Source organism: Chiloscyllium plagiosum, unplaced genomic scaffold (genome assembly GCF_037043375.1).
Source record: "Chiloscyllium plagiosum isolate Xiang-an unplaced genomic scaffold, Cpla_swu_hap1 HiC_scaffold_20, whole genome shotgun sequence".
In the NCBI taxonomy this organism is placed as follows: Eukaryota; Metazoa; Chordata; class Chondrichthyes; order Orectolobiformes; family Hemiscylliidae; genus Chiloscyllium; species Chiloscyllium plagiosum.
In genome coordinates, this window is record NW_028270158.1 from 56942431 (window position 1) to 56970355 (window position 27925).

The 27925-nt window shown below is 40.8% G+C and overlaps 2 protein-coding genes across 4 annotated transcripts in view; one reads left to right on the plus strand and one right to left on the minus strand.

The window, feature by feature from the left end:
- The first annotated feature begins 739 nt into the window (after positions 1–739).
- On the plus strand, positions 740–17625 carry nthl1 (nth-like DNA glycosylase 1). The gene is made up of 5 exons (XM_043711195.2): positions 740–1246; positions 2769–2939; positions 7531–7690; positions 12987–13092; positions 14651–17625. The coding sequence occupies exons 1-5, from the start codon at positions 740–742 to the stop codon at positions 14835–14837; spliced, it is 1131 nt and encodes a 376-aa protein (XP_043567130.2). The 3' UTR covers positions 14838–17625.
- Positions 17626–20473: 2848 nt separating this feature from the next.
- nherf2 (NHERF family PDZ scaffold protein 2) overlaps positions 20474–27925 on the minus strand; it is a 123500-nt gene continuing 116048 nt past the window's right edge. For all 3 annotated transcript variants that reach the window (XM_087997976.1, XM_087997977.1, XM_043711058.2), the window contains 2 exons: positions 27163–27206; positions 20474–23133 (listed from right to left, as the gene is read on the minus strand). In XM_087997976.1, coding sequence (XP_087854102.1) covers positions 22975–23133; positions 27163–27206 — 203 coding nt within the window. In that variant the 3' untranslated portion in view covers positions 20474–22974. The remainder of the gene's footprint in view (positions 23134–27162; positions 27207–27925) is intronic.

A 27925-nucleotide genomic window follows, 5' to 3' on the forward strand; every position in this document is an offset into this window, starting at 1 on the left:
AGCGGGGATTATGAGTGTCTGTAAGTGGTCTCTAGTGAGGTCTCGAGCACCTGATGAAGGAGCAGCGCTCTGAAAGTTCATGTTTTCAAATAAACCGATTTGATTATAATCTGGTGTTGTGTGATTTTTGACCGTGTCCAACCCAGTTCAACACCAGCACCCCCAAAATCTGTCTGATAGTCAAGCCTTAATCCATGCTGGTTCTTTATCCACTGTCTCATGCCTTTTGATTTTGTTAAGCAACTTCCTCTGGGCGCTTTTATCATAAGACTTCTGATAAACCAAGTTTATTATGTCCACCAGCGCCGTATTATCAACTTTGTCAGAGACAACCTCAAAAAACGCCAAGTTCGTCGAACACGATTTACCATTTGCAAATACATGCTGATTTGACCCAATCAGGTCATTATTATCCAAATATACATTAATCGCATTCTCTACAACTGATTGTAACAAATTTCCCATTACTGATGTCAGGCGTCCTGAAAGGCAACAGGGTAAATCCCATTCTCTGCAGCATGTACAAGGATATTGTTGGGCCCAAAGTATCAGGAGTAGTATTCCCATGGAAATCAGGGAAGATTGGGACCGGGAAAGGACCATTCTCTCCTTACAGGCTTATTCCCAGCCTTGGCTGGGATTCAGTGAACAGGACCATGGAGTTAAAGTAAACTCAGACCGCGCCAAGGCGAAGCCCCGCCCCAGAATCGAATGTTGTGACATTCCCCCGGATTGATACATGTTAGCAGCGCGAGATTTAAAGGGACCGCGACCCTCAGCTCTCATCTCACAAAAAGTGGGCATTATGGCTACCTCGCCTTATTTTACATCAGGCGTACTGACTCGGAACATGAGCCGACGGGTGTGGGTGGCCAGGGAGCGGGATCATCACCCCGGCTCCAACTTAGCAAAGAGCCCTGCCGCTGGCAGGCCGGCAGTGGGCCAGCCCGGCCTCCAGATTCAAGCAGACGCGGTCGGAGCTGCCTCATCGATCCGGCCTGGCAGCTCTCCTGTACGCGGAAATGCACGGAGACAGAAAAGGGAATCCTTGCAGACTGCTGGCGGTTCGGGCCGAAAGCTTAGCCGGCCGCAGTCTGCTTCCCCAGAAAAGGACACAAACTCTAAATGGGAGCCCAAGGACTGGAGGGAGCAGTTGGATAACATCAGGAAGATGAGGGAGGGCAGGGATGCGCCCGTGGATCACATGGGCGCTGAACAATGCTTCGACAAAACTGCAGCCCCCGAGGTAATTTGATAGAACCCAGATCCTGTAGCTAAACTGAAACTTGCACTTGTATAGCGACTTTCCTGACTCCCAAGAAGACACAAAGTGCTTCAGAGTCAACTATGTGCAGTATCTGGAGATGGTAACCAGTTTGTATATAAAAAGCTTTCACAAACAGCAATAAATAAGTAATTATTTGTTCGTTGAGGTATATGGATTGACAAGGAAACTATCCTAGGCGAAAGTGAGGACTGCAGATGCTAGAGATCAGAGTCAAGATTAGAGTGGTGCTGGAAAAGCGCAGCATCCGAGGAGCAGGAAAATCGACGTTGAGGGCGCCCTTACCTTCTCAGTTTGATAAGGTTCCCCATGGTAGGCTCATTCATTTAAAAAAGGAGGAATGGGATACTGGGAAACCTGGATACAGAATTGGCTGGCCCACGGAAGATAGAGTTTGGTGGTAGATGGAAAGTATTCAGCCTGGAGTCCATGACCAATTTGTTCCGCAGGGGTTGGTTCTGGAACTTCTGCTCTGTGACTTTTACAAATCTGGATGAGGAAGTGGAAGAGTGGGTTAGTAAATTTGTCGATGACACAAAGGTTGGTGGAGCTGTGGACAGTGTGGAAAGTTGTTGTAAGTTGCAACAAGACATGACAGGAAGCAGAACTAGGCTGATAAGAGACTGATGGAGTCCAACCTGGGAAAAATGTGAAGTCGTTCACTTTGGAAGGTGAAATTTAAATGCAGAATACAGGAACAGCGACATTTCAGGCAGGAGCCCTTCATCATCCTCTTTTCTAAGATCTTATAGTAATGTTGCTATTATCTCTGGGTCCAGAGGCTTTTTGAGGCGAGACAGAGTAGTGATGGTGAATGTTTAGCCTGAGCTTCACCACACCTCAAGTGAGTGGCAAGAAGGCAGAATCTCCATCAGTGAGCATGGGAATTGAACCCATGCTGTTGGTATACTCTGCATCATAAATCAATCATCTAGCTAACTGCTGAAAAATGTGTTGCTGGAAAAGCGCAGCAGGTCAGGCAGCATCCAAGGAGCAGGAAAATCGACGTTTCGGGCATAAGCCCTTCTTCAGGCATTCCCGAAATGTCGATTCTCCTGCTCCTTGGATGCTGCCTGACCTGCTGCGCTTTTCCAGCAACACATTTTTCAGCTCTGATCTCCAGCATCTGCAGTCCTCACTTTCTCGATCTAGCTAACTGAGCCACCTGAGAAAAAGCCACAGAGCCTTGAGAAGGGCTTGAACCCACAACCTCCTGATGCAGAAATGAGGGTGCTACAAAACTGACACACCTTGTCTGTGTCCTTTCCACACTTGCCATTTGGATTGAGATAAGGATAGCAGATGTTGGGCGACCCCCACTGGAGAGAAAGGAGAGCAGGAAAGAAATGCCCCACAAGTGTCCTTCATTCTTAATACTTAAAGGCATACTTGAAGTTAAGATCAAAGTTGAAATAGGAATGGGTCTGCCTCAGCTGAATGTTGCCACTGACTATTTTGATATGTCTTTATTGGAATTCTGCAGGTCATGAGGTATCAAGTGCTTTTGTCGCTCATGCTGTCCAGCCAAACCAGGGATCAGGTGACATTTGCAGCAATGAAGCAGCTAAGGGACCATGGCTTGACTGTGGACAACATCCTCAAGATGGATGATAAGACACTGGGAGAGCTTATCTATCCAGTTGGATTCTGGAGGGTTAGTGCACATTTACTGAATCACTATCTTACAACTGAGCATCTCCTCAAATGTACTATCCCAATGCTCATCGCTCTACCATTGATAATAGAATTCAGCTACTTGGGCCCTCAGCTCTGCAGTTCCCTTCCTTAATCTCGCTGACTCTCTGCTTCTTTACATAGGTCCATCAAACTTACCCCTTTGACCAAGGTTTTGGTCACTGTCCTAAAGCTGGTAGGTATCGAAATTTGTTCTCTACCATGAAACAGCTCAGGAAGTTTTACTATATGAAAGGGAAGATCATAAATCATGCCTGAATTTTAATGTTAACTTTTGATCATTTTAGTGTTAATGTTTCGCTTTGCGGTTTCCTATCAATGTTTGCCAAAGGGTACAATTTGCATGTGATATCATGAGGAAAATTTTCACTTATTACATTTTAATATTTAAATTCCTGTTGCCAGTACAGTACCGATGTTTACTCTGTGCAACATGTGCACATTCCAAACCATCTAACAAGTGATCAGTTATTCTGTCTGTCAATCACTTCCTTACATGCAGATTCATTATTCAGTGGGCTAGTTGGCTTTTTAAATATCAAAGACATTTGCAATGCAGTGGTCAGTTTTATTCAAGGCTGCTTGTTGCACTATTCAATGTGAATCTGAGTTACTGCAAATTAGACCTGCTTTCTCTAGAATTTAGAAGGTTGAGGGATGATCTGATTGAAGTCTTCAAGATATTAATAGGTAAAGACTGGATACATAAAGATAAGCTATTTCCACTAGCTGAGGATTTTACAACTAGGGGGCATAGTCTGAGAATTGGGGCCAGACCATTCAGGAGAGATCTTAGGAAGCACTTCTACAAAGGGTGGTAGATGTTTGGAACTCTCTTCCATAAACAATAGTGGATGCTGGGTATGTTATTAATTTTAAATCTGAAATAGTAATTTTTTTGTTAAGCTGAAGTATTAAGGGATATGGCCAAAGGCAGGTATATGGAGTTAGGCCACAGATCAGCCATAATTTCATTGAATGGTGGAAGACGCTCAAGGTTGAATGACCTACTTATGTCTCTAACAATTGTGAGAATGATGGTAGTTTCAGAAACCTCGTGGTATCAATAAGAAACCCTTCCCTTCTACTCACTTCCTTTCGCACATGCTGCATCTCATCTCCTTTTCACTTGATTTTTTTTGAAATTCATCTACTACATGCAAGACTGGCATTTATTGTTTTTGTGTTAACTGATTTGTTAGGTCAAAGGTCAGTTAGCACTCTTGATTCTTAATCCCATTACAATCTTGATTCAAACATGAACAATGAAGCCAAACTTCAGAGTTGAATTGACTATCCTGGACATCAGGGTAGTATTTGACAATGTGTGGCATCAACGAACCCTAAAAATGTTGAGAATGAGGAGCAAGACTCTTACCAGTTGAAGTCAATCATAGAACCAAGGAAAATGGTTCTGGTTATCAACAAAGTTAAAAATCACACTTCAGGTTATAGTCCAATCAGTTTATTTGGAAGTCAATCTTCCTAGTCTGAGGATATCACTGCAAGAGTTCCTCCCAGTGTTGTCTTCGGTCCACCCATCTTCACCTGCTTCATCAATGATATTCCCTCCATCGTAAGATCAGAAGTGGAGAGATTAGTTGATGATTGCAAATTGCCATTCAAGATTCCTCAGACACTGAATGCCATTCCCACATTCCAAAGTATGGACAACTTTCAGGTCTGAGCTGGTAAGTGGTAAGTAACATTTATATACCACTGTTTTAAAAAATTCTCAAGGTCAGGTTCGTAGGAGAGTAGTCTGACACAGAACAAACGACCAAGAGGCGAGTCTGCTAGAATATGGGCATTTTATTCCCCGCAGCGTCGCCACAACGGGTCTGGCTTATACTCACTCTACATGTTACCGGAACTGGGAGCCGTCAGTTCTCGTAGAGCGGTTGCCAACAACCCACGCTCGGCGGTTAAACGTAACCCCGGAGCAGACTCCCAGGTCTGGCTTATACTCACTCTACATGTTACCGGAACTGGGAGCCGTCAGTTCTCGTAGAGCGGTTGCCAACAACCCACGCTCGGCGGTTAAACGTAACCCCGGAGCAGACTCACCGAACTGGAGACTTTTCCAGCTGATATACTCTTTTCCAGATATAAACATTCATGTGAACAGCAGAGCAAGGCTAAAAAACACATTCCATTCTGGTTACATACAGATAAGAAGATTCACACGGGACTAAACAACACCTCCATTCCGGTTAGATTCACACATGTATTGGGACATATTTTTTAACCGTTTCACCACATTCCACTGCTTGGAATTTTACACCACATTCCACTGCTTGGCCCAATACATGTGTTACATTATGATTCACACATGTATTGGGACATAATTTTACACCACATTCCACTGCTTGGCCCAATACATGTGTTACATTATGCTTAATTCAGTTCAATTCGTTTCAGTTAATCTCAGTTCAGTCAATTCAGTGTAGTTCAATTCAGCTCAGTTCAGGTCTGTTCAGTTCAATTCAATTGTGTTCAATTCAGTTCCGTCCATTTCAATTCAATTTAGCTCAGTTCCATTTTGTTCCGTTCAATTTAATTCACTTCAGTTCCACTCAGTTCAGTTCAGTTCAATCCCATTCAATTCTGTTAACTCCGCTTCAGCTTTTTGGACATGCCCACATCCTCCGCTGTACCCCAGGCAAGGGGTTCTTCGGCAGGACTGGGATCCTCTCAAGGGTGGACAGCAGCGACCCTGGGGTTCCTCCGGTCGCCCCCCACCATTTCTCAAACAAACTGCCACGTCATGCCATCCCGGGACGGTCGGGACCTCCACAGTTTGTTCTTCTGGTTTCTTAGTCTTTTTCCAAAACATTGTTCTGTATCAAAATCTCTCCTCAATTGCGATTGACCCTGCTCGACTACGCCAAATGTTTTAAAAAATTCTCAAGGTCAGGTTCGTAGGAGAGTAGTCTGACACAGAACAAACGACCAAGAGGCGAGTCTGCTAGAATATGGGCATTTTATTCCCCGCAGCGTCGCCACAACGGGTCTGGCTTATACTCACTCTACATGTTACCGGAACTGGGAGCCGTCAGTTCTCGTAGAGCGGTTGCCAACAACCCACGCTCGGCGGTTAAACGTAACCCCGGAGCAGACTCCCGGGTCTGGCTTATACTCACTCTACATGTTACCGGAACTGGGAGCCGTCAGTTCTCGTAGAGCGGTTGCCAACAACCCACGCTCGGCGGTTAAACGTAACCCCGGAGCAGACTCACCGAACTGGAGACTTTTCCAGCTGATATACTCTTTTCCAGATATAAACATTCATGTGAACAGCAGAGCAAGGCTAAAAAACACATTCCATTCTGGTTACATACAGATAAGAAGATTCACACGGGACTAAGCAACACCTCCATTCCGGTTAGATTCACACATGTATTGGGACATATTTTTTAACCGTTTCACCACATTCCACTGCTTGGAATTTTACACCACAACCACCTGAGTACTAGGCAATGGCAATCTCCAACTAGCGGGAATCTAACTATCTCCTCTTGACATTCACAATCATTACTATTGCTGAATACCTAACAATCAACATTTTGGGAGTTATCATCAACCAGAAATTTAATCAGTTCAGCCTTATATATTCTGTGTGACTCTAGCACCACTTAAGGAGCTCAAAAATTCCAAGATCTAGCAATCCACTTGATAGGCATTACCAGCGTAATTATTCAATCCCGCTTCCACTGACACATAGTGGCAGCTTTGTGTATCATCAGAGTAGCACTGTGGCAGTTTGCCAAGTCCCTTTCAACATTGACAAGCAGGAGGCTGGAAGAACACAGCAAGCCAGGCAGCAGCATCAAGTGGAGAGATCAATTGTTTTGGTTATAACTCAGAAGAAGGTTTACACCTGAAACATTGACTTCTCCATCGCCTGATGCTGCCCGACTTGTGTTCTTACAACCTCCTGCTTGTCTAATTTTTTTTTTGTCTCTAAATAAGTGTCTTTCAATAGCAGTTTCCAAACCTGCAACCATCACCACCTAGAAGAACAAGGGCAACAGAAACAATTCCCCTTGGACGAGTTGGACCAAAGGGTCTGTTTCATTGCTGTACATCTCTAAGACTCCTCTTAACCAACCACCTTTCTGACTTGAAACAGTATTGCCATGCCTTCACTGTCTCTGAATCAATATCATGGCTTTCCCTTAGTAACAGCATTATGGGAGTACCTACTGCAGCATTTCAAGAAGGTGGCTCACCATCTTCTCAAGGGCAATTAGGAATCGACAACAAATGCTGGGTAAGAGTGGAGGATTATTTTCCCTATGGAAAAGGACATCAATGAACTGGCTTAGGATCTACAATAACCCAATTACAATTATTAACATGATGACTGATTTTATTTAACTAATTGAGATTAAATCATTTGGCTGTTATGGGGGGATTTGAACACCTATTTCTGGATCATTCCTGTCCAATGACATAACCACTAGATTACTGCTGGCGCAACTGAAAGACAGAATTGATAGATTGTTATTATCTTTACACCTTATCCATTATATGATGTACCCATGCAGAGTAAAGTGAAATACATCAAGCAGACCACAGCAATCTTGAAGGAGCAGTACAATGGTGACATTCCCAGCAGTGTCAGCGAGCTTCTGAAACTTCCAGGAGTGGGACCGAAGATGGCTCATCTCATCATGAAGCTAGCCTGGAATAACGTGTCTGGCATCAGTAAGTACCACAGGCACCAGTAACATAATGAAATCAAGGAGTCAACTTAGACAGATCAGCTATCTGCCATTATACGGGCATTACTGTCATGACAAAGTCTGAGAGCAGTCGCACTGTAGGAAAATACCAGACTTCCTGCTGCAAGAGCATTATTCTGGCAACAATGGTGTGTGTTCAGTCCCTGCCACTTGATGGTGCTGCAGTGCAGCATGAACTCTTGTATTCAATATTAATCTAGTGGACTCCTGGTACAAATCATCGACTATATCTACCTGCACTAATGGGTGAAGTAGTCAGGAAGCTCTTTTTAATGCTTGAAGAGGTGAGTTTGAAGGAAAAGCTTTCGGTGTTCTCTCAATGCTCTTTAAAATTTAACAATTCTCTTGGTGACAAGTGTTTGAAATATACATAATGATGCAAACTGCTTACACAGCAGAGATCCAAGTTGATACTTTTCTGGATGCTGGGTGGAACAGAAGCAATTTGTTGGAAACTCTATGCCAATGCTTAAAACATCCATTGTGTAGAGTCAGATCAGGAAATAAACCCCATAAGTATTTGAAACTGAATATGTCAATTTTTTTTTAATTCTTATGGTTCTTGGAAGTCAATACAGCTATTGAGTAAATTGGAGGACTAGCAAATATGACTTGAGCACACTCCAATGCAGAACTGATGAAATGATGCAAAGGCGTTGGGATGTCTTGAGGCTATGAAAGCTGTTGTATAAATGCATTCCTTCCTTTGCTTGCCTTTGAGCATTTGGCTTTGTGTTTCATGTCTAGAAGATGACCTTAGACCATGTAGGCTTAGTGTCTGTCAGATTGACCTCCCAGACCTGTACAGTGCAGTACTGAATTATTGAGGACTGAATTTATGACAATCTCGATAGCTAATCTGTAGCAATGAAAACAAAAAGGCTTGGATTTGTATGGCACCTTTCATAAGCACAGGACATCATGATTATTTCAGTTCTTTCAAAGTGAATCCACTGCTAAAAGGAAGGAAACCCCACAACCAATTTGTACAAAACAAACTGCCACAAATAGAAGTGTGATAGCCAACCGATGACCTATTTTAGTGAAGTTGGCCTAGGCCAAAAAAGCTTCCTAGTCCTTTAGAATAATCTTTTCAGATGCACCTGAGAGGCCAACTGGGACGTTGGGGTAACGTTTTATTCAAAAGCACTTTGGACGATGCAACACCTCCTTAATGCTGCATTGGTTCTGTTGGCCTAGATTGTGTATGTCCAGAGCGGCTACTTGAATGCACTACTTGGTGTGAGAGCATGACATGTGAAAAGTTTGTAAATTTTCAGTTGTTTTATTCCCATGCTTGCTCCTCCATTATTTACACAGCTCTGTTCATTAACTGTTAAACATTAAAGTGTGCACCATGTCTTCTGTGTGGTGTGGAGGTGCCAGTGTTGGACTGGGGTGGACAGAGTTAAAAATCACACAACACCAAGTTATAGTCCAACAAGTTTATTTGAAAGTACAAGCTTTTGGAGTGCTGCTCCTTCATTAGGTGGCTAGTGGGGCAGAGTCATAGGACACAGAATTTAAAGTATTCAAGTATCATAGAACTGATGCAATATATTGAACAAACTTAGATTGCTGTTAAGTCTTTAATCACTTAGAATGGGGGTGTGAGATTGACTGACTGCCAGGATTCTCGAGGTTGGTGCTGAGAGACTGTGTTTCTGCTGGTTGTCAAAACTAAACACAGGTGAACAGTCCCAAATAAGAGGACAATCATTTGGGACTGAGCTGAAGAAAAATTACTCAACCTGTGAAATTCTTTGCCCCACACAAGGGTTATGAAAGCTTCATCATTGTTGAAAGTATTTAAGACTGGAAAAGAGGGATATTGGACTCTGAGGAAGTTGTGGGGGGCAGGGGGGTTGGTGCATGCACAGGAAATGGAGGTGAGGCCCAAGATGATCATGCCAAGTTGTCACAAGCTCAAACACACATACAAAATTCCTGTATTGAGCAATGTGCAGCAGTAATTTATGACTGATGGAAAAGGGACAAACAGTGAACTTCCATTAATATAGCACCTTTTGTGACTTCTGATCACTTGAAAGCACTTCATAGCCAAAGAAATACTTTGAGTAGTCACATTTGCAGCAGCAATCACAATAGACTGTTCTGATTGTACCATTCCAAGAATTCTCCATGCTGGAGATAAACAGAGGACAGTGCATATAGAGTCATAGAGATGTACAGCATGGAAACAGACCCTTCGGTCCAACCAGGTATCCCAACCAAATCTAGTCCCACCTGCCAGCACCCAGCCCATATCCCTCCAAACCCTTCCTATTCATATATCCATCCAAAAGCCTCTTAAATGTTGCAATTGTACCAGCCTCCACCACATCCTTTTGCAGCTCATTCCATACACGTTCCACCCTCTGCGTGAAAAAGTTACCCCTTAAGTCTCTTTTATATCTTTCCCCTCTCACCCTAAACCTATGCCCTCTAGTTCTGGACTCCCCAACCCCAGAGAAAAGACGTTGTCTATTTATCCTATCCATGCCCCTCATAATTTTGTAAACCTCTATAAGGTCACCCCTCAGCCTCCGATGCTTCAGGGAAAACAGCAACATCCTTGTAAATCTTTTCTGAACCCTTTCAAGTTTCACAACATCCTACCGATAGGAAGGAGACCAGAATTGCACACACTATTCCAACAGTGCCCTAACCAATGTCCTGTACAGCCGCAACATGACCTCCCAACTCCTGTACTCAATACTCTGACCAATAAAGGAAAGCATACCAAACGCCTTCTTCACTATCCCATCTACCTGCGACTCCACTTTCAAGGAACTATGAACCTACACTCTAAGGTCTCTTTGTTCAGCAACACTTCCGAGGACCTTACCATTAAGTGTATAAGTCCTGCTAAGATTTGCTTTCCCAAAATGCAGCACCTCGCATTTATTTGAATTAAACTCCATCCGCCACTTCTCAGCCCATTGGTCCATCTGGTCCAGATCCTGTTGTAATCTGTGGTAACCCTCTTCGCTGTCCACTACACCTCCAATTTTGGTGTCATCTGCAAACTTACTAACTGTACCTCTTATGCTCACATCCAAATCATTTATGTAAATGACAAAAAGTAGAGGACCCAGCACCGATTCTTGTGGCACTCCACTGGTCACAGGCCTCCAGTCTGAAAAACAACCCTCCACCACCACCCTCTGTCTTCTACCTTTGAGCCATATCTGCACTAAAGAGAGAGAACCGGCTCCAAACAAACTGTTTTGTCAGCAGAAAATAAGCAATTGTTAACACAATACATAATTGTCCTCCATGGAAATACTCCAGATGACATCGGTCACTGGAGAGCAACCAGTAAACTTGCTTTTCTCTGTCTGTCTGTGTGTCTCTCTGTCTTTCTCTCTCTCTCTCTCTCTCTCTCTCTCTCTCTCTCTCTCTCTCTCTCTCTCTCTCTCTCTCTCTCTCTCCTCTCTCCTCTTCCCCTCCCTCCCCCTTAGTTTTGACCAGAGGTTCGAAGTTGAATCATACAATCCCTACTGTATGGAAACAGGCCCTTCAGCCCGACAAGTTACACTGACCCTCTCAAGAGTAGCCCACCCAAAGCACTATGGGCAATTTAGCATGGCCAATTCACCTAATGTGCACATGTTTGGATTGTGGAAGGAAACCGGAGCACCCAGAGGAAACCCACGCAGACACGGGGAGAATGTGCACACTCCACACAGACAGCCGCCTGAGGTGGGAATCAAACCTGGGAGCTTTTGCAATACCACAGAAGATCAGTTTGCATTTAGACAGTGTTCTTAATGCAATTGAACATCCCATAGTATTTTGTGGAACAGAAAGCAGAATTTGGCAGCAAGCTACTCAAAAAAAAAATGTTAGGGCACTTTGACCAAAAGCTTGGTCCAAAAACATTGATTGTAAGGGACATCTTAATGGAAGAGAGAGAGAGGCGGAGAGATTTAAGGGAAAAAATAAAGGGCTTAGGGTCCAATAAGCTTAATGTACATCTGTTAACGTTGCACCTATTAAAATCAGAATGTTCAAGAGTCCAGAATTGGAGTACAGATATTTTGGAGGTGATAGGGCTGGAGGAGGTTATAGAGATAAGAAGGCGAAAGCAATGGAAGGTTTCGGAAATGATTGAGAATTGCAAAATTGATGCTTTCAGGTTATAAGTTTATTATGTCATTGGCACTGTGGTGCCTTCATGAAACAGGTCTTGAAAGTGAGAAAGACTAGTGCAACACATTGTGTAGGACAACGATTTTAAAATATGATGGGAGGCTCACTTAGCTTTATGATCCACTCCAGCTCCCATTTGCTAAATTATTACGAGATTCTTTTACTCTCATATAGACTGCTTATGTGCAGGGATCCAGAGTCCCAAAATGAAGGTGTCTCACATGTTGGTGTCCAAGTTTGTTCCATCTTGAGTGAACAGTCTGGACAAATCTAATTTATGGGTCAATATCAACAGTAATATCAATACCGTTTGGGCAGAATTGGCATTTAAAGATGATATGGATTTTAAGTGTACGTGAGCTTGACCCAAAACCAGTTACACTTGAGTTTCCACTGGTTCAAGGTTCATGCTTTATCCCAGTCAAAGCTGTCCGTGTTCCCAGGTGACTGTTACCTGTTTCCGCCAAGTGTGATGATTAAGGAAGGCTCTTTAAATTGCATTCATTTTCTTAGGCAAGTTGACCAGACAATTTTTCATTTTTCAAAAAAATTACTAGGAAACAACTGCTGTTCACCAGTGAAAGGTATAAATTGTTAAGTATACTTTTTAAAAATTCATTTTCTCTGATTTTTAATTGGGTTATTCACAAGTGAAGCACTAGATACCCTGATTAAAAATGCTTTCTTTGGTGATAAGCTTATTTTTAGCTGTATTACTATAGCAACCCCCTGGCTCCAAGACTTAAATGTATAGAAAGAGAAACAAATAAGTGGTTATGTTCTGGTATGTTGGCCGTGGCATTGATTCATGGCAGCTTCTGCAATTGTGATTATAGAACTTGACTTTTACTTGGACTGTAACTTCACCACTTTTTGGGTGCAATTTTCCAACAATGAATTAGTTTTAAATTACCTCCCTCAATATTCCACTCAAACCCCTCTTGTTTGCCCAAGAGCACTAGTTAATCCCAGAGGATATTTAATGCAAACCAAAATTTGTAACATAGTGTTGCTGATTTGGTTTGATAAATTCATTTCACAAGCACTTAATCCACCTCAGCACCCAATTAACTCCTTTTGCCTGTTTTAATTTTTCATTCCAGGTGTTGACACCCATGTGCATAGAATCACAAATCGACTGAAGTGGGTCAAAAAAGAGACCAAAACCCCAGAGGAAAGCAGACTGGCGCTGGAAGAATGGATGCCACGGTAAACTGGGCTTGGGAGGAGACCTCTAAATGTAACCAAGTGATGGTACACGTAGTACAGTCAGACAACCAATAATTGAAGATGGGTTGACACCTTGCAGGGAGCGAAGTTGACTCAGTAGCAGGACTATACACGATTTGGAGATGCCGGTGTTGGACTGGGGTGTACAAAGTTAAAAATGACACAACACCAGAATTCTGTGTGTTAGGATTGAGCCCTCCACTATCACCTGATGAAGGAGCGTCACTCCGAAAGCTAGTGTGCTTCCAATTAAACCTGTTGGATTATAACCTGGTGTTGGGTGATTTTTAACTTAGGACTATACACTTAATGGTAAGGTCCTAGGGAAGGTTGCTGAACAAAAATGAACTTGGAGTGCAGGTTCATAGCTCCTTGAAAGTAGAGTCGCAGGTAGATAGGATAGTGCAGAAGGCTTTTGGTTTGCTTTCCTTTATTGGTCAGAGTATTGAGTATAGGACTTGGGAGGTCATGTTGCAGCTGTACAGGACATTGGTTAGGCCACTTTTGGAATGTTGCGTGCAATTCTGGTCATCTTCCTATCGGTAGGATGTTGTGAAACTTGAAAGGGTTCAGAAAAGATTTACAATGTTGTTGCCAGGGTTGGAGGATTTGAGCTATAGGGAGAGGCTGAACAGGCTGGGGCTGTTTTCCCTGGAGCATTGGAGGCTGAGGGGTGACCTTGTAGAGGTTTATAAAATCATGAGGGGCATGGATAGGGTGAATAGACAAAGTCTTTTCCCTGGAGTGGGGGAGTCCAGAACTAGAGGGCATAGGTTTAGGGTGAGAGGGGAAAGATATAAAAGAGACCTAAGGGGCAACTTTTTCAAACAGAGGGTGGTATGTGTATGGAATGAGCTGTCAGAAGTAGTGGTGGAGGTTAGTACAATTGCAACATTTAAAAGGCATCTGGATGGGTATATGAATAGCTAAGGTTTGGAGGGATATGGGACAGTAAGTGGAACTAGATTTGGTTGGGACATCTGGTTGGCATGAACGAGTTGGACCGAAGGGTCTGTTTCTGTGCTGTACATCTCTATGACCTGATTTAATTCTTTTGCAGAATGTAGATGTTTCTATTGATTGCCTGAAGCCTTCCTATACAGCAGGCTGAATATGGAATGCTCTTGATGACTTTTTATTTGTTTAACATCCAGAAATGCTCTTACACACCAGTGAATGCTTTATTTTTCCCACACTAAATTGCCCCTGGTGTTTTATTTAATCACTGACATTAAATCAAAATTCTTCTTCCTTAAACCATTTAATTTACCAACATGACAGCATCTAGCGGCATCCTTCCATCATGTGGTTGCACAACAAACTCAAAGTTCCCTCTTGTTTCCTCTCTAAATCCATACAGAATCCCCTCTCCCTCTGCCCCCATCTTTTACAGCAAATATTTTCCAACCTTGGATCCCTGCATCCATCTCACTTTGTGTTCACAATTCATGTACTTGATTTTTGTGGAATCAGCCTATGGAAATCCCACAAAGAACTATATTTTTAAATGTATGCCTCCCCCTCCTTTCTCTTTCAGGGAGCTCTGGAGTGAGACCAATTGGCTGCTGGTGGGCTTTGGTCAGCAGATGTGCCTGCCAGTGAATCCTCGCTGTACTGTATGTCTCAACAGAGATATCTGTCCCACAGCCAAGAACAATCTTCGGAAAACAAATCCCAGGCTTCCTCCCAGCTCTCCGCTTCAGCCTTGCCAACAGCAACAATAATTAAATCCTTGTGTTTAGATGTTAGATCGCGGTATAAATTATTCAAAGGTTGGGGAGATGTTTGTCCCAAAGTTAACTAAAACAGAACTGTTTGTGATCTTGTCAGTGAATTCCAGTTGCTAGTGGAGTATTGAACTCAACTGAATAATGATGTTCCCAGTGAGAACACCATGCAGTTTGTAAAGATGCATCAGTAGCAGGACTGAGTATTGCAGCCTGGTGGCAAGTGCCACATACTTAGAAAGCCAGGCAAGTCTCCTGTACGAATGTGCAGTTTTACATGGTATTCAGATGCATCGCTAGTAAGCAAAATGATTGAAATTCCACTGAGCACTACAGCAGGGGGTGCTGTGGCTAGTACTGCTGCCTCACAGCGCCAGGAACCCAGGCTTGAGTCCACCCTTGGACGGCTGTCTGCATGAGTTTCCTCCCACAGTCCAAAGATGTGCATGGATAGGTTGGTTTCCATGGGAAATGCAGGGTCTGGGTGGGGTGTTCTTAATGGGGTTGGTGTGGACTCAATGGACGAAAAGGCCTGCTCTCACACTGTAGGGATTCTGTGATTCTAGCCTGCTGGTTAAGGTACTTGCTTTAAATTCTAATATCCTCCATGCTTCATTGGATAAACAGCATGAACCAGTGTGGGCAATAATTTTCCTTGAGCTTGCCAACCAATGCTTTGAAAATAGAACTTAAATGATTACTTAGCATCCCTTATTAACCTGTGGTTTGGAGTTCATTTTGTGCAAGTAAATAAAAGTGTGGTAGTACTCTTGTTTGGCATATCTATTTTTGGTGAATGCTTTTTTTAAAACAAAGAATTTTCGTTATATTGCCTCCCCCCTCCCCCCCCCCACCCCACCAAATCCCCTAGACCAGGAAAATAGGACATTTATTCTCTCATCTGTCCTACTCTAATCAGCCTATTTATGGGTTAAGATTACTTTACAGTTTCATTTCATTTCATTGGAAGTTAGAAGCATTTATATCTGAAAGTTGATAGGACTGTTTTATTTTGAATGGCCTTAATGCAAGTGGATGGGTGGATAAATATTTCATACAACAGATGCCAGATACAAGTCTAAATAAAAGCAGAACAGTCGTGGAAATACTCAACTTTAAATTAGATAGCAACGGTTAACAGAGAAACAGAACAGACATCAAATAGAGAGTGTTTCATTAGTGTTAAATGAAGGGCAGTCGGCCTGGGATGTCAATCCTGTTTTTTCTGCCTCCACAAATGCTGCCTAATCGACTGTGTATGTCTGATACAGGTGACAGAGATGCTTCACTCTGCATAATAATGACTTTGGGATTTCAATACTCTCTCACTGCACCCTTTTCCATTTAGCACTAGCCAAGCCCTGCAATTTCTTTACTTTCCTTTCTGCCTGTGATCTTACCAGTTGCCACACTGTAAAGTAACATCAAAGACTTGTTCCTTACAGCAGACAAGTACAGCAAGACCAATGGCCAGAAGTGAACTAGACACAGCACTGAGTTATAGAAAGTTTGGAAGCTGCAAGGAAACAAATCAATTTATAATGCCAAAGGTTATGACAAAGTAATGGTTCCACTGCCCATCCTCTTAATTCCTTTGCTTGTTATTTCAACACACAATAATTAATTTATTCATTAAAATGTAAGACTGGAACATCAGGGCGTCACGGTGGCTCAGTGGTTAGCACTGCTGCCTCATAGCACTAGAGTCCCAGGTTCGATTCCAGCTTCAAGCGACTGTGTGGCGCTTGCACATTCTCCCCGTGTCTGCGTTTCCTCCCACAATCCAAAGATGTGCAGGTTAGGTGAATTGGTCATGCTAAATTGCCCATAGTGTTAGGTGCATTAGTCAGCGAGAAATGGGTCTGGGTGGGTTACTCTTCAGAGGGTCAGTGTGGACTGGTTTGGCCAAAGGGCCTGTTTCAACACTGTAGGGAATCGAATCAAATCTCAAACATATAAAATGTGCTTTCACTAATATCACCAGCACAGATGTCTAGGCTATGCTTTGATAACTGGTTGAATTGTGTATAGTCTGGCACTAGTTATGTTTAATCCAGTGCAGATTTGTGAAAACCAACCTTAGTACCATAGAATTCAAACACATTAACATCAGAAAATTCTAGTATAACAGTGAGGTAAATGCTGTGGAAATTTTAGGGCAACTCATTGTCAAGTCTACAGAATTTTTTTACATTTATACAATAATTCTGATTTTGTACTTGTAGCATATTACCTTCTTTATTTTGCGTCTTTTATGATCAGCAGCAGTATGTACAGCCAGAGTGTATTATGGGTATTGAGAGAAGTTAAAATAACGAACTCGTCTCTCTTCATGCAGTTTAACTGTCTCATGGGCGAATACAGAACTTCTTATTTTACAGATTTGACGTATTTGGGAAAACTGTTTTAAATATATAGAAGTTATCAGGAAAAACAAAAACAATCTAAGGGTGCACCCAAATTGGAGTGTGGCTTATGTGCCAAAGCTTGCTGGGATATCTAAAACGGAACAGGCAAGATTATTCAGCCTGTTGAACACATGCCTTGCAAGGTATGTTCAGGAAAATAAACAGCAGATGATGTGAGGAAAGTACCTGCAAGCCCAAATACTGAGATATGGGATGTATGCAGTTGGCAATACTGTTCAGTAACTTAGCTCTTCCCCTGAGCTATGGATGCCGAGAGGGAAAGCTTTGTTACTATGTTATTTAAACTCAACTAGAACGTACAATGTAAACACAAATTCCACTATTTGCATGGAAATAAAACTGTTGCGTACAATGAGCATGAATGGTCATAAGTTGTTTTTTTCCAAAAAGTCTAAGATTTTATGGTCTGACTTTTATGAATGGGTTCAATTTTGCTATTTTCTTGCTTTACACAGTTGAATTCAGCAAGTTTATTTTTAAAACAGGTTCACCATGGCCTGCCCTAGTTGCAAATGATTAGCGTTTTCTCCCTGTGACCTTCTGGATTCTAATAATTCTTTGATTTGACTTGCCACCATTTAAAGTGTAGCTGAGAAGTAGTGTAAAGGCAAAGCACAGTGAACATCAAATCATAAAACAGAATGAGGGACAAGAAGCTACATAAGTCAAGTAGTTGTATTTGGTTAGCTTCCCCTCAAAGATCTCTCTCCTGTACACCTCAACTACTGTGATAGCACGTTCCATATTATAACCAAATCTCATGGTCCCTTCCATTGCATATATCAATATCTTCTCTTACGAGGGGGTTTTGCTTGATGAACTTTGGCTAAAAGACCTGTTAGTTCACTGCGAGAGGAAAGAGTTGCAGCCTGATCAGTGCTTCCTGAGAATTATAACCCCTCAGTTCACAACCACAGTGCCAGAACCAACAGGGGACTAAGTTTTGGTTTAAATTCTACAACATGTAAGAATCCATGCAGTGGGGCTTCATTTGAAGCAACAGGGCTTAAAAACATTGTGATGACACAATTATATCACCAAAATAAAAACTGGAGGTTGCAAGGAGAACTAGATTACACTACATATAATACAATACACAGAATAATCTCTTACATAAAGACTTGGAGTATGATTTTCTTTTATACTTAGTTATTCAAACCTGCATCCTTGGGGGAAAAAGCGTGCACAAAATTCCAAGCTGACGCATTTCCAGGTCATTACATGTTTTGTGACTGCTCGTCCTCACACAGACATGCTCAAAAGCTCATGAAGGGGAAATGTAAACACAGTTGATTAGAATTACTGTAATTGAGGCTGAATCTGCCAATCACTGTTATTTGCTCATCCCCTAGATTTCAGAGATCAGATCTGACAAAAGAATTTCTTCTTCCTGTTTGGATTTTTGCTAACAATTTAAGAATCCATTCCTTTCAAAATCTTGTTCAAACAGAGCAGATAAAATTTGCCTCAAATTCAAAACAAAATCTTCCATCTGTATTTTGACCTTGCCTTCCCCACTTTTTTTTTTAAAAAGCTAACTTTCAAAACAAAGTGCTGGAGAAATACTGTACACCTAGTAACATCTGAGAAAACAAAGCGCTTTAACATTCAACCCAGTATGACTCTTCCACAGGATAGACTAAGTGTTTGGATTAATCAGTACAAGGATGACCCTGTGCCCAGAGAATATGATTTCAACTGTTTTTACACACAATGGCACTGCAGAGTGCCTGGGAAAAGTACAGCAGAAACAGACCCTTTGGTCCAACTCGCCCATGCCAACCAGATATTCTAAATTAATGTAGTCCCATTTGCCAGCATTTGGCAGATATCCCTCTAAACACCTCCCATTCATATACCCATCCAGATGCCAAGAGGAAAACAGAACGATGGGTTTTTTGGGAGGGGGGGGGGGGGGGGGGGTGGGTGAGAGTGTAATCCCAAAGCAAAAGATTGCAAAAAAAAATTCTTAATTGTACTCCAACAAAGTCTTCTGTAAACCAGCCACAAACTGGCAAACCCCCAACATTCCTGAACCATAACATGGGAGAGATCTTGGCCGTACTGGTGGGTGATTGCCAACCTAAATATTACCAGAGTGCCAATACAGCTCTGTATCTAGGATGCTTTGACATGGTTGGATACAAAAAAAATCAAAGTTGCCATTTAACAATTGAGTATTTTCCCTAAAGTGGATTTCTAGGAGTTTTGTTTAGCATTGTTTGAAATTATAATCACAGAACAATTGCAGCACACAATGTGTGAATTAAGAATGAAGGAATATTGGCAAAGCTACATGAAAAGGAGTAGGACTAACTGCAAAGAGCTGTCACAGACGCAATGGGCTGAATGGTTTCTTTCTGTGCTGTAATATTAAATGGAAATAAATATCCCATCTGCATCTGACTAGGGGAATTACTTTGCAATAATATTGCAGCAGAAAATACCAAAATGGTAATGGTTTGGAGTGCCGGTTATCAAGAAAGGAGGGCCAGTGGGTTGAAGAAAAGTAACAGATGCTTCAGGCAGATGCAGGATGGAGAACTGATTCTCTTCACTCCAGTAATATTTATAAAGGAAACGCTGAAATGACATTTTCCATCAATGAACAGACTGGAAAATTCTTGCAAGTATCAGGCTGAGACCACAGAAGTAACTGTTTCCTTTTAAGGAACAAGATTTTCTAACTCATTCACCCAACTCAGACCCCATTCAAGACCTTCATTCTTGCCGGGCTGTTAAAGGAAGTGTAATAAAAGCACTAATGAAAAGTCAGCATGATCTGAACCCAACCAATCTCCAATTTTCCTCAGACCCCCACCTTCAGGTCGTTGTGCCCTGTCCAATTCTGGCTGCTCACAGATTCCTACATTAATCCATTATTGATGGGCCAGTCTTCAGCTGCCTCTCCCCCCACCCCCCAAGCTCCACCTCTCTAAAATGCCTTCTTCTTTCAAAGTACTTCCTAAAACCTATCTATTGGACCATCTCCAAAGCTCACCCATTCCAATGTCTCCTCTTGGGGTTCAGAGAAGGATTCCATCAGTTAGTCACATCTGTGAAATGCCTGGGAAAGTTTTAATTCATTACAGGCACTACATCAATGAAAAGTCTGATATGGATGGCATCAATTTGTAGATAATTAAAAGGCATGTGCATTGCAATGCTATCCAAACTCCAACTGAATGAACTGAAAGCAGCCAGTTTTTCATGCTGAGATACATTTATTGACAATATACAGTATACACAGAAGACCATATTATACAAGTTACTGAAATGTGCTTATGAGGTTTTCAAACTAGATTTCCAGACGTATAAGACATAATGACCGCACAAATCACTGGTATCAGAAATCTGCCTGATTATATAAATGTTTACATGCTTTCCTTCAAGTAGCCATTTATCTTGCATTATTGACTGAAATGTATTCAGCTAGAAAGCAAAGATTATTCAGTTCCTATAACAGATGGTTTTCATGCCGATTAATACTTTCCACCTCTCAAGGCTGACGACAGTCCACAAACCATCTAATTTTCCTAATCAGCATTTCACTTTTTCCAGCTCATTTTGTTTCTAATATTTTAAACTGAAATAAAATCAAAATAAAAATCCTGTGAACGCTGGAAATCGGAAACAAAAAAAAGATCAGTTAGCATCTATAGAGAGAAATACAGAGCATTAAATATTTCAGGTCAAATGATCCACTATAAGATTTTAATGGTGATAGTAATCAACTTGAACTATTAACCCTAAAATAAATGCAAAATATTACAGTTGCTGGATATTCTGAAATAAAAATAAAGTGCTGGAGTAACTCAGCAGGTATGGCAGCATCCGTGGACAGAAACAAACTTGATGCTTCAAGTCCAATTTAACGTTTTCTCTTTCCACAGCTGCTGCTGATCTTGTTTAGTTTGTCCAAGGCTATGTTTGTATTTCTGAATTATTAACACTGCTTTGTCCCTCCAAAGATGCTTCCTGAGTTGCTGAGTTTTCCAACATTTTCAGGTTTTATACAAAGATATGTTGAATGTTTGTGGTTGTTTCAGTCTAAAAAGTTACAAGATCCATGCAAATCCCAAACAGTGTTACAGACTCCTCCATTAGCAGTGTTATGCAATGTTTGTCATTATTTTATATCTTGAATATGTAGAAACTATTCAAAATGTGGCACCTAGATTTTGGCCTTGTGAGTAAGAGTCATTAAAATATACAAGGTTGGAAATAGACAGCCATGGTGTGTCACAAGAGTCCAAAGTTAAAAGCTGAGCATTGCAACAACAAAACATTATCCAAGAATTGCAGCCAGCTGCAGAAGGGGGTCTCGCTTGCAACTAGAGCACACAGGCACACAAAGTGAATTATTCTATTCTCAGAAAACATTTAAAAGGTAACGTAGTGGAAAATGCAGTCTAAACAGGAAGAGCTGGCCAGAATCTAAAACACCGAAATGTATTGACCTCCCACCCTTTGCAATTCTCAGTCAATGCAGCAAATACATTTTTGACAATCTCAAACCAATTCGTTCAACTACTTTCACCTCATTAGAGCACCGACCTGCAGGAATCCTTAGAATACATGTTTCAAATAGATTTTATTACTGTATTCAATCAGGGATCAACATGAATACTTCAAGTTAGTTTGGTTAATTCCAACCATTGTATTTTGTTGATAAAACCCACAAATGAATCTTACTTCTGAACAAAAATCAATCTAAAACCTATTGTGAGGCATGTGCTTATTAATAGACAACTAGTGATGGTATTAAATGCACCTCGCTCTCCCCAACTCCATCCAATGATATTTTAGTGCGTGCTAAGACAATGTTTAATCGCTATTATTAGCACTCAATTGTCATTGCTTGAAATAACTCAGTTCGCTTAGTGACTGATTACAATCACTATAAATCGACTGAAAATGTTGCAGGGGAAAATATGTAAAAAATATTTTCAATGCTGCCTAAAACAGCAGTTAGTATACAAAATAAGAGTTGAGACATTTCTTATGTGCAGTAAATGGTTCCTCTATCTAGTATATTACATCAAGGCTTTAATGCTCAGGAATATAATACGCCGCATGCCTCCCCCTCTTACCTGCCTCACGATTTGTAAATTCCTTTAAAACTAATAAAGACTGCATTTCAAGCACCATCTGGTGAAACTATAACCTGTCACAGTGTTAAAAAACAGGACCAGGTAAACAAAGACACTTAACCAGGCAGCTCTATAAACACTTAACAGAAAGGCCAGCATGTTGCTCGAGTGTAAGGATTGGCAGACTGGAGGCTATTAGGCGAGACAAATAAAATCATACGTGAACTGTCACAAAAGACATTCTACTTCAGAAAGTAAGACTAATAATCCAGTTATTCTGTCCTGTAATGAAGGCTAATTGCAATAACCAGAACCCAGCCCTTGTAAAAAAAAATTAAGCAAAAAAAAAACAAACCTGATGGAAAAACAGTCATTTAGCATGATTAAAACTGCGCTACAACAAATCTTATGCAAGATATACCTCAAGCACAAAGCAAATAAGCAGCTGGCATAAATATGTTTTGGTCACAGTCTTTTAATGATCATATTAACAGGCATTTTTTTCTACCAGGCCAGCAAATTGATAGAGGGGCAAAAAAAATAAGTTGAATGATGTTAAGTCTGCTTGAAGGTCAGGGGTACAGAAATGTTCAATAGGACAATCCATCCAGTTTAAAAGTTGCTGAAAATTTCATGCTTCTTGTTCCAGTCCATTGGAGGTGCCCTCTTGTTCTTACGTTTAGCCTGCACTTTCTCTCTGGTTTCAGCTGCTGTAGGACTTAGATTCAATCCACTCTCTACAAACGGGTCATTCTCCAGCTCTTCTTTCACCTGCACGGGTTTGAAAAGGGAAGAATAAGTAAATACACAAGAGAAAGATCACTGGCTCAAGTGATTGGGAAAGGAAAGGTAGTGGGCATGAGTGGGTAAGGGGGCAGGGATAAAGAGTGCACGTGAAAGGTGGAAAGCAGGAACTTGGGGTTGTGGGATGCAAGCCCAATAGGAGGCTATTACAACCACATTGGGGATCCATTGGCTGGGTGTAAATGACACATCCACTCTAACAGGGTCCCCAGCTTGCAGAGTTCCCAAAATCAGGTGTTGCTCATAATAAATCCAATTGGAAATTCAGGTGATATATTTTCCTTGAACATCTATTTGAATGCAGAACTTATTACCACAGAAAACGTGTAGCATAGATATATTCAAGGGGTTAGAAGAATGAGAATTAGGATACATTGATCGGGTGAGACAAAGAGGTGTTGAGGAAATCTTATCTATAGTATAAATAGCAAAACAGTAGTTACAATTTTCAGCATACAAACTGGTCTATATCATACTTGGCTGAATAATAAAAGTTGATTAACTTACTTTCAGATTAGGGTTTTACAATGTTCAATGATACAGATTAATAATTGTGATGCTATTCATAGAAGCAAAATTCTCCAAAACAACTTTAACTAGGGCATTGCTCCAACTGTATTCATATCACAAGAGCATTATGTTTTTAAGTTGGATGTTTCTGCAATCCAATTCATATTATTAATGTCTTCTTAGATCATAATTCCTATAATTTAACTAAACAAATTTCACTTAACCATCTGATTAGACCTTTTGATGCAGTCACGTGAAGAAAATGCAAGATACTCTTAGAAATAATCACTGTTCTTTATACAATATGAAACACCCTCAAAGAGCTGAAGAATACCAAGTCTGCAATTAAGTTCACTCTAATTTGCAGGGAACTGGGCTTTTAATTATAGTCTTGTTTCAGGAAATATATGCCATCACTGTATCTCACCGTGCTGGAAAGTTCAAAATAATTCCTTTCAACTAACTGCTAAATCAAGAAAATAACGTCAAAACCTGTATATTTTAACTCATTATAGTAAAGGGGATTCTCCATTAATCTTTGAAGGAAGAGATTAAATCAAATCAGAACATTCTGTGCAACAGGATTAAACTTTAAACCAATGATATGATCTGTAACTGATATACTTTGCAAGTTCCTAATGCAATACATGTGCCATTGCTGGTGACCTGCATCAGTTATTTATGCATGCTCAGAGGCTGCTGATAGTCTAATGCAACTAATTGCAGTGCAGAGTGCAACTCCTGTCCTTCTGCAAAACTAAAATCCTTTCACAGGGCAATATTCTGTCTCTGCTTACCACATGAAATGAATTTGTTTTGAATTAGATCAATTAGCACAGAAAAATTGATGGTGCTGTTGGCAGGCTGTGTCAGAGTTTACCTCAGTGTCTCATCTTTAAACAAGGCACTTTCTGATCTGTTAGCCCCTGCTAGTGCACTGCATGCACATTTGATATTTGCTCTCCTCACTCAAAATCCACTCAAGTGATAAGCTTTCTGCAAACTTGCATTGCTGAAGAAGAGCAGTCACAATTACGTTGCTCTGAGTTGGAGTCTGACAATATTCATTATTTGTGCAAGTTTCACGTCACTAAATGTCTTTCAGTGCAAAACTGAATATGCCACATTTCACAGAATCTAAACCGTTGGATAATTTTGGTATAAAGTAAAATATAATCTGCGTAGCTATTTACAATGTCACCGGTGTCACCTAACAGAATCAGTGACACTTAATATAACAAAACTGCAATGTGATCCACATGTTCCAATTAGTTGGCAGGTTAAAAGTTATTAAAATATATTTACAGGAAATAACATGGTTGAAAATATTTACAGCATCAAGGTATCAAAAATCTTGTAGTTATATAGTACCTACAATGTGGTAAAATGTCCCAAGGAGTTTGGAGTATGTAGCTCTAATTACTACAGACGGGACTTAATTGAGATATCAGCATACTATCAGTGACTGAGGACTCCTGTAGTAGAGACCGTTCTGACCTTACAAAGAAGCATACCCTGTAGAACTAAAACACCCATCTTCTCATCAGTGTGACTAGATAGGACATTGTTTCTCTTGCCTGAGGCAAACACCTATAAGGTGATAAATATCAACAAGGATTAGAAATTTACAAACTTCTTTTTTGTACAAATCAATAATTGTCTGGACTATAATTAATCGTTAAAATTAAGAATTGATGGATATTCAATTAGTGAACAATAGAACACTGGCAAGAGGAGGGTAGGAGAACAAACATTATGACAGGAATTTAATGGGACAGACGCATACAGTGCCCCCTGTACTGACTGGGGTTTGTACACTGTGTCATTGCCGATCGTTCTTGAAGTAATCGCATGCAACGGATGGAATTTTGGAAACATCGTTGACCTTGTTCCTTGGTTGACACCCCTTCACGTGTTGCACTTCGGGTTTTCTTAGAAAATTGGGGCATTTGATGAGTGTAAAAGCAATGACCACTTCCATATGATTCTCAGACTAGCTATTTTAGTAAAATCACATTCCGTACCTATATGTTAATACCAGTCTACAAACAGATTTACCTAGCTGTTGTCAATGAAGAATGAACTCAATCCTCTAAATCCTGTGGTTGACTCGAATTTAAGTTGGAAATGTGGAAAATTTTGTCAGAATCTATGTGACCATTAGAAGTTCTGAAATAAGAGGTAATCCTATAAATCTTTCTATTCCCAATGCAAGATGGGATGTTTTTGCCTATCTTTCTTTACCAGCTATTCATTGTTCCAAGAAGTAAAGATTGATTCCTTCAATAAATAACTAGAATATCATCAGGGTGCTAATCCACGCTCAGATATTTGCTTTCCATTTTATGCTTTCAAGATGCCAGCATAAAAAAATTACTGCATTTTTTCCTTGTTTTTCATAGTTGATTGTTGGTTCCCCTTTTCTCTTGTTGTTGTTGTTTTAAATGCCTGTAGCATTTGTGCTAAATAGAAAAAGGTTATGTCATGCACGCCTTATTTTTGCATGTTTCTGAAAACCAAGGTCATGTGATCGACCAACATCTGGCAAGACCTTATTAATATGAAAAACGTTGTTGGTGTTTTTTTCTGTGCTTTGTTCTAGGATTGCTTTGTTTGAGCTGTCCATCAACACTTGCAAAACTCCCTTTCTAAAACAAATAGATTGACTATCGCCTCCCATTCAAACTTTTAAAAAAAGACAGTATTCACTATTCTTTTTGCACCGAAGAGGTAGTGAGCTTCAGTGAAGGTTTTAGCACTTTAGTCTTGGTTATGGGTGTAACTTCACCTCCGAATGTAGATAGAGGATGAGGAATTATTGTTACGGGGGGTGAAATGCTTCAAATTTCCACTTCCAATACCATCTTTTATGGTACTAGCTGTTACCATTAATGTTTGGTGCCTAATTACTGTCAGAATGTCTTGGATTCATGAATCAAATTTCACAGCCTGTATGATGTGATCTGAGTGTTACTCCATATGTTAACTCCCAAAATATTATCATAAAGACTAACTTCTTGGTGAGATAGATGCCTTGAAGCTTATTAATATTACTAACCACTTACATTACGACAAGATCACTGACTTTCACATAGTCTGGTTCTACAGTTATTGACATTACTGTACATTATGTAAAAATAGTAATCATTGACCTGCTAGATCTTCTCTCTTACCCAGAGTGTGGTGAGAATTTGGAACACACTGCCACAGGCTATTTTCAAAGCGAGTAGCATAGATGTATTTATAGGAAGATGAGAACAGTTATGTCAATAAGATTGGAGAGCGCTTAAGCATAAATGCTGGCATGGTCTAGTTAGGCTGAATGGCCTAATCCTATGCAATCCCTACATAAGAGTATCTTCTGGGCTTTGCAATGAGACCGACAGAACCACAGAAGAATTCTTAATCCACAACTTTCAATATGCACCTCGTAGAATTAGAATTACATTTGCTTCTGGCATCAGCCATCGCTGAATCATTACTCACCTGTGTTCGCGGCGATCCATTTGCCAGCGGTTGTGGCAAAGGCCCTGAAATGAGAAGAAGGCGGCAAGTTGGAACTGAACAACACTTTTCATATTGCCTTCCAAAGTATTCCTTATGCTAAATGACAGAAGTTGTGACAATTTTCATTTTGTTACCGAGAAACTGACAATGTCTACAAAAGTCACCTCTGCAAGTTCAAATTTCACCAAGACAAGTCGTGAAATTGAATCCTCTCTGATGTGCTGTGGCCTGCCAACACAGCCATAATCACTACATTGTTGACACTGGAGCACTGCTGTGGAACTGTCTTGAAGCTGCAGACTTTAATAGCACAACTGACTTGAATATTGCCTCACCAAGGGCTGATTTAATTGGTTCATCCAAGATCAGTAACTGTTTATGACCAGTTTGCCTGACAATGACATGACGCTATTTGATGCATTATAAACAGACTGTATTACTCCACCAGCTGCATACAGCATCCAAATACTGCAAAGTTTTACATTCAATGGAAATGAGCTCAGGAACAACTACATTTAGTTTGAAGTGGTGACTTGTTTAACTAAAAATATATTTTTTTAAAAAGACATTACTCATAAATCTTAATTCTTTCAACAAGTTTATTGTAAAGTAGTGTGGTAAGGGCTGATGCCAATTACGGTTTTCATCTTTGGGATTTCATTTCCAATCCTCCATAGGATTAAAATCTATTTTGCCTTCAGGCTGGAAGCATCAAAACGATGCAACTTTGGACAGTCTCATC